The sequence below is a fragment of the Macrosteles quadrilineatus genome, unplaced genomic scaffold (assembly GCF_028750875.1).
Source record: "Macrosteles quadrilineatus isolate MER2022 unplaced genomic scaffold, UCM_ALF_1.0 Scaffold_7__1_contigs__length_78375512, whole genome shotgun sequence".
NCBI lineage: Eukaryota > Metazoa > Arthropoda > Insecta > Hemiptera > Cicadellidae > Macrosteles > Macrosteles quadrilineatus.
Window position 1 is genome coordinate 36,291,067 of NW_026542600.1, and position 8,099 is coordinate 36,299,165.

The window sequence follows — 8,099 nt, forward strand, 5'->3', positions numbered from 1 at the left end:
TGGTACCCAGGTACATAATTATAAATAGGATAAACTTATATTATACTACCTATACGTATGGATAACTAAGTAAAAAATAAATTAGATAGATATTGTAAAATTTACCCGATTAAAATTGTAATTTTAAAAGAAACTTGGAACAAACATTTGGTTTTAGGGGTTAATGGTATATTGGTAGGGAAAAGTATAGACGTTTGTGAAAGCCAATCTTCTTGTAATTCGTTTAACTAATAGTGTTTATTTGTTTATTTTTTTATAACATATTTCCATTATTAATCTTGATAATGGAAATGCAGAATTAAAAACACTTAATGCTAAAAGGATTACCTATACAGCGAGAAAAAAGAAGATGATGTAGGTCTATTTAGAGTTACGATGATGTAAGAGGCTTATCTGTAAACTTGAGATACTAAAGCATTTATGTCGACGATGACGCTGATGAATTATTTAAACTCATGAATGAAACATAAGTAAATAAGATAAAATAACATTAAAACATTTAATTTCAGTAACAACGAATGTTTACTGTATTTATTGAATTTATTAACAAAAAGTACTATTTTAGAAACACATTTTTTATGTACTGTAGTCTTTTTAGCTTATTCAAGTGTTTTAAATATAAATTGAAAGGACCCAATTAGTAAAGTAATTATGTTCTCAAAACTATAAATCTCTAATACTCTGTGATAAACTTCTAATACTGTGGGTGTTTGGTCTGATTTTTCTGTAAAACCGGGTGATTTGTTCTTGTCTACAGCGATGGTATCTTTTAGAGGAGATTTCAACGAAGTAATCAAACCAGTAATAGAGTGGCCTATTTCTTATTACTAGACCTTAGAAATTCGGGGTAAGGATAGACTACTTACTGACCAATCGCTTAGTATATACAATATAAAAACTTAAAGATTAAATCCTTAATATGCCAATAAAACGGATCAAGGTAAATTTATTCCATAACAATACAAAATGACACCATATTTTGCATCAAACAACGCAATCATGATCATGAGGTCATTAGACAGCTCTTAAGTTGCATCATAAAGTATTTAGTAAAGTATGTCTTCGGCGTGTTGAAGATTGGTGCACCGATAACTGCATGAGGCTCAACGTTAAAAAGTGTGTGGTGGTTACATATAGTAGAGCTAGAAGGCCTGTGGATTATAATTACTGCCTAAACAACCTGCCCCTCGCTAGAAGTGACAACATTCGAGATCTGGGTGTTGTACTGTCTGCGGATCTGAGTTTCTCACGCCATATTGAGGAAATTTATTCTAAGGCCACCAGGATATTGGGACTCATCATGAGATCCTCTAGATGTGGTCTGAGTATAGAGGCGCTTCGCACACTGTACATTTCTTTGGTGAGGTCAAGATTTGAATATTGTAGCTCTATATGGTCACCCCACCAACAGTGCTACATTGACCGTCTGGAGAGCGTCCAGTGCCGATTTTTACGTCTTATTGGGTGTAGGATGGGTTACATGTACCGGGATGTACCTACCCAGGACATCAGAAGGTTTCTTGGACTTGATACCCTGGCCAAGAGGAGGGAAATCAGTGATGCCATGTTCCTGTTCAAGATACTAAATGGACGAATCAACTGCCCTGATCTGCTTGCGCTGATTGACCTGCATGTTTCCCCGCCTAGATCCACTCGTTCCAATGTGCTGTTTGCTCGCCAACACTGCTCCACGAACTATGAACTTTATATCCATCTGCCTAGACTGCATCGACTCGGCAATCGGCTCTGTCCTTATGTGGACTTCTTTGACTGCTGTCCACGGGTTGTCAAGAGGTTTGCGTCTTCGGTTCTTGAGGAACAGTAATCTCGTTCTGTTGTGATTTAATTGTACAGGTCTTGTGTAATATTTAATTCTTTGTCAATGCTTCCTTATCAATGCTCCCTAGTCATTATTGCCGTCTGTTACTGGTTTATTGATATCGTTTGTACTATTGATGTAGTTATTGTCTTTCTTGTTATCTAGTCGCATGTTTTCTTGTAGTATTTATCGATTGTTATTGTTTCCAAATTTCTATCTATTGTTATGCTTGCTATTCAACTATTTTTTTTTTTTCTATTAGCATGTGATGTTGGTATTGAATTGATGTATGTATGTATTGAATTGTAAAAATGGCGTAACCGTAAAATAAATAAATAAATAATTTAGAAGTTTCCAATATTTATCAACCAAATTCATAACAAAATTTCAAACACATTTTCATGGTGAGTTTTATGGTATACTGCTATTTAAATCTCGGTCACTGAAACTACATTTAATTTATACACAATTGCTCTTTGTCCAATCCTGTAGTGTGGTATTAGTGAATAAGAGTTAAGCTCACTGATACCTTGGATAGTGTTTTACTTTTATGCTTAAAATATTTAATTCAATTATTTATTTCTAAAAAACAATTCTCTTCAATGTTGTTCATTGGTTTTCTTGAAGTATTTTGGTCTGTATTTTCGATAGATGATTCCAATATTTCAATTAGCATAACCCTTATAAGTTTTCCCGTTTTGTATTTCCATTAAGCCTAAAAACATAAAATAAACAGTTATAGTATAAACAATAAAGGTCACATTGTATTTCATGAAATCAAAGTATTAATATGAATACTGATAAAAAACCCATTTCATAACCATACCTATAAAAAAGTTTATAAAATAATAGTATTATTATTAGAATACGCCCCAAAAATTAGTTTTTACTATCAGATATCCACTTAGACTTCAGAATCATTGATGAAGTTTTGCATTACTGTAATAAGGCTGTATATGTAATAGTAAAGCCAAACTGGTAGTAATATAAGTTTGGTTGGGAAAATATTAACTAGTTGAAATTCTTTGTCCAAATGTAAGACTTTTGAAGAAACTTGCACAGAAACTTACATTCCACAGGAATGCAAATTGGGTACAAGGCTAATTTATACAACAGATATACAGTCAGTAGAGAGAGAGAGAGCGAGAGAGAGAGAGAGAGTGTGTGTGAGAGAGTGTGAGAGAGGGGGGGGGAGAGAGAGTTAGAGCACAGAAAACATACTACTATAATAGTATATTTTCTGTGGTTAGAGAGAGTGAGAGATGGAGCGAGAGCGATGTAATTTCTAACTAATATTCAGTTATTTAACAGGCGTTAATTAATATTGCTACAACAATTAATTCACAAGGGATTCCGAGAAAAATATGGAGTTGTGAAAACATTCACTGGCTTGATTAATTATGAATGTATTTCAATCAACTTGTCCCAATTCCAACATTTATGAGTACCCCAATTAATATCAGCCAAAGTTAAATATTTTTGTCAAAGCAATATCAGAAGGCTCTTGTTATAAGGTATGAAAAAATGATGTAAAATTTATCCAAAACTAATTAATGATTTAAAATTGTTGATGTATTTTATTGATTTTAATTCTATTGACCTATATTATAAATACGATGTAGGGAAAAGAATGTTATGTTGGAAGGAATTATTACCCTCGAAACCAGAACAGAGCGTACACTTACACACCACTCCACGGGTAGATATGTTCTTTTGTTCCAATCTCACATCTGAAGACGCTAGGTTCCATTCAAAACAGTTTTTGATATTAACTCCAAGCTTTGCTTAGGGGTTGCGGTATTGTCACATGACTTATTTTATTGGTTATTTGAGTGATTTGAATGTGACATCGGGTACCAAAGCACACGCTTAACCATAGACCACAGTTCACTCCCCGATTATACAGGGTGTTCATAAAAGGGTGTCACAAACTTCAGGGGCTGATAGTATTAATCAATCTAAACCAAAAGTTCATACAAACATAGGTCGAAAAACATTGTTTGGCATATATCCAACATTTTGTGTTTTTTAACAAAACAATTTATAGTGCTGGAGTTTTTCAAGCTTAGGAAACCAAACTTTGCACATACATTTATTATGTCAAGAGGCAATTAGAAAAAATTATTATGTAATTTCATTCAAATTAACACAATGGTGGCTATTTAAATCTTTAAAACTTCATTTACTTAAATACACGAAATGAAAAAAAGTCAAGAACGCTCTTATTTAGTACTTTTAGCATTATTTTAGTAATTTAAGTATAAACCTTTATATGGCCGCCATTTTGTTAATTCAAAAGAAAATAACATAATTATTTTTGGCGGCTAGTGGCTTGACGAATGTTTTTCGATGTATGTTTAAATGATTTTTTTTAGATTGTTTAGTACTATCAGCCCCTGAAGTTTGTGACACCCCTTTTTATATGGTAGGCATAAGTGCCTTGAAAATATTGTAATATGATGACTGCATTTTAATAAAGGAGCCTACCATGTATTTATTAAAATGGTTCAATATTAATACCATACTGGGAATATATTGCAATAAAATATTTAGTTTACCGAAATCACTTTCTTTCTTTAAATTAAAAAAAGAATAATTCCTTAATTTTTTTTCTATAATATTTTATATTTACCACACGAAAGCTGATGAGAATATATGACTAAGATAACTAACGTGTTTCCGGAACCCCTAGTATAATAACATAAAAGGGTTGCTAAATCCCTTAAGAAGTATAACGGTAACAGATACTAACAATGAAATAGTAACAGCCTTTATCGGTTTTTGTCTTTATTTTACTAAAAGTCGGATAAAAAAAGACCTCTGTCGAATTTAATAACGTCTAATCAAATATTCTACAGACTTTTAAGATTTGACTGCGACAAATCTTTGGGGGCCGTCGGGGTCTTGAAGATTGTCGGTTGGCGGGGCTCACCGCACCCACCGAGTGACGCTGCCGACGATGACGGGATGAGTTTTGAGGCCGGGCTGAACTCTCCGGTCCCAACCGTAGATGCGCCGATAGACGAACCGTCCTGGTCCAACGTCCTGGAAAGTCTCGACGACGTTGATGAGTCAATCGCCTGGGGTTTCGTTGGCCTCTGGGCAACGTTGGCGTTGACTGCCGGCGCGCTTCGGTAGTCTGCCCATCCCGGGATCTTCTCACAGGTGAAGCATGGACGGTTCGCCGGACGTTCCACGTAACCCTCTTCGCCGGGGATTTTCTGGGAAACCGTATCGGTGACTTAATCAGAATGGAGGGTCTAGCTGGTGATGCTGACCTCCTGGGGCTTAGGGGGCTCTTCGCTCCCCTGCCTCTTTTCCTGGACTTCACCCGGCTTCTGGCTTGTGGCGGGGAAGAGGGTACTGGGATATCCTTTGCTACGAAGGGATTGTTCCAACTCGGCAAATGTTGGATCGTCTTGCTGGCAAACCATGGCTTCACTCCCGTCTCTCTCCTTCAACATGAATGAGACGGGGTTTACGGGCCAGGACCCTGCTGGGGGACGAAACCGATCCCTGCCCTGTACCTCCAGGCTTCCCATGTCCTCCTGGTCGAATCTTCTACGCCGTAGGACAGAGGCGATCTTCACTCTTCCTCGCAGTGCGCTGATTGGCTGCCCCTCCAGGCCGGCCTCCCTTGCCAGCAACTCGGCGAAGGCGCTTCGCTGGCCGCAATCCTTGGTGTTCCCTCGGGGGTCTCCCTCTTCGTCCACTCGCAGGGGTTCAATGACACACCCTGGATTTTGGCGACGTCGCCGAGGTACTACAGTACCGTGTCCATTTCCGCTGCTCTCTCACAGCCTGCCGGGTCGTACGCCGCCAACTACTTCTTCGCAGGTCTTGCCACCACCAGCGACCATCTGTGAGGGTGAGATGGAGACTCATAAGTAATTATTGAGGCTATGATGAAAGTTGAAATAATATATGATTTCTTGTTGAACGTAGCTCATTAAAATCAGACCTTATTTACATTTTGTAATCGCATCACGCAATAACGGCTGAACATATCTTAAATATAAAAAATCGCGTGGCGACCAAAAATCAATCGCTCTAAGCAAAACGGACGCCGCAACAGCGATAGTGGCTGAGCGATAATCGCTGTGCGCCTATCGCTACGGTCGCTCCAAGCAAAATCGGCTTAAATCAGTAAGTTAGAGCACAATTCTAACAATAAAATTCATTTCATAATTCACACATTAGCAAAAATCCGAAGCTGAGACACTTTTTCGTCTAAAATATCACTGGTGCCTTGATCAGATAACGTATCTTTCTCTTTTTGTTTCCAACCGACTTCGTGTTTAATAAATAGTCATAACTATATGAAATTATATGGGAAACGATAAACTAAGAATGGAGAATATAATATATTATACCATAGATTGAACATATTAATGATCTAATCATGAAAAATAACTTGTCTCCTAGTTGTATAACTAAACAATAAAGCACTAATCACGAAATTGAACCTAAAATAATACAAACTAAATTTCGTCAACACTAGTGACATGTTCTGTTTGTGGCATTGATTGTTAACATAGGTTCTGCAATTTTTTACTTCAACAATATTTTTTGACCCCTTTAACATGATAGCGAGTTAGAATGACTTATTGTTTTTTAATAACAACCCCTAGTAAGTGACCCCTCATTTTGAAGGGTTGGTAAAGACATAAGAAATGGTGCAAACTTGTTTGATATGACCCCCCTAGCCAAAATGGCGGGTATTAAAAAATTTGATTGAGTGAAAAAGCACCCATTTCACCAATTCATTTTTTTTATACCTGCCATTTTGGCTATGGGTGGAGGTTTGCACCATTGCTTATGTCTTGACAAACCCTTCGAAATGAGGGGTCACGATTGCGGAACCTTTGTTAACAATTGATACCAGAAACAGAATATGTCTATCAATTTATCAAAGAATACACAGAATGTATCATATGAAATTTGGAGGTAAATAGACAAAGTTGACCCATTGATCAAATAGAAAAAGTATTTTACTGATTTCTTATAAGGGAAAATGTTAACGATATCATAAAACTGTTCTTAATTGTTAAATATTTGTGAGTAATTTTTAGCAACCGAAAGACCATTTAAAAATACCTGTACAATTAAATCGTGAGTAGAGAGTTCCATGCTGAGACGTCGCTGTGAAGTGAGGGCCCTCAATCAGTCTGGTAGTCTTCATGGTGTGGCGGACGAGGTGTTGAGATGATCACAATAATTACACTGAATTTAGAGGAATAAACTATACAAGGGTAAAAGAGTAAAAAGAGAATATTAGAGCGTTGAGAGAAAGACGTGGTCATTACCATGTCCAAGGCACATCTAACCCGACGCTGCTCACTATCTAGCCGGTCAGGGGAGGGGAACATCCCGATCAAAGTTCAATTCTACAGGTGAGCGTATTGAAAATGAAAACTCAAAGGATTGGATTGCTGACAATAAAATAAAATCTTGACCTCGATTCTAATAACTCTAGTAAAAACTAAAAAATATATAATTTGTTTGGTTACAGAAATATAAAATAAAATACCCTGCAATGTGCAAATAAAAACCTTTTAAACCTTACACATTGTACTTAAATATCCAACAATTGTGTAAAATTGGATCCTAAATGTTTTCTTGTTGGAATATTTCGCTTAACGTATTGAACATATTCATTTATAAATCGTTTTATTATCAATAAAATTTAAAATTCTTACATTAATAAACATGTTATTCAAACTGTAAACAATCATATTAGTATGCTCAAATGAGCTAAAATGGGGAAATAACATTAATTACTAACAACTTCCATTCAGTTTACTCTGGTAGAACTATAAGTATACAGCAGTTACTTTTGGTCTAACCTTTCAGGTTCATAGCGCTTCAATAAAAATGTATTTAAAGAACTGTTATTGTCGGAGTAGGAAACTAAAATCACAATGATTTCTCAGGAAACCCCTCTGGTGGCTTTCATAACAACTCATCAAATATTGCAGACTCTTAAGTGCTTTTCTCAGAAAAAACCTGCCTCAATTAAATATTACTACAGTGGAAACAGTTCAGATTTATTAACTGTAATAATAGTTGATAAAATGTAATGGTTTCAAGATCTTCTTAAAAAGTATTTTAGGCTACGCAAATGTTGATGCAACGAAAAAATATTTATGGTAAACAAAACTTTAATAAAAACACAGTCATATTTTCCAAATATTCCAAAAAATACATTCTTTGCTAAATCCCCCATGTTTACCAAGAGTATGATGATTTGATAATTTTTATTTATTTATACTGCCCTGGC

At 35.9% G+C, this 8,099-nt stretch overlaps 1 protein-coding gene across 1 annotated transcript; it reads left to right on the forward strand.

The window, feature by feature from the left end:
- The first annotated feature begins 1,096 nt into the window (after nt 1-1,096).
- On the forward strand, nt 1,097-1,825 carry LOC128998913 (uncharacterized). The gene has a single exon (XM_054425269.1). It carries the CDS (start codon nt 1,097-1,099, stop codon nt 1,823-1,825), a length of 729 nt encoding a protein of 242 aa, XP_054281244.1.
- The last annotated feature ends 6,274 nt before the right edge of the window (nt 1,826-8,099 follow it).

Excerpts from the sequence above, each read along its gene's own strand:
- LOC128998913 (XM_054425269.1), top strand. The coding sequence starts at position 1,097 with ATGAGGCTCAACGTTAAAAAGTGTGTGGTGGTTACATATAGTAGAGCT.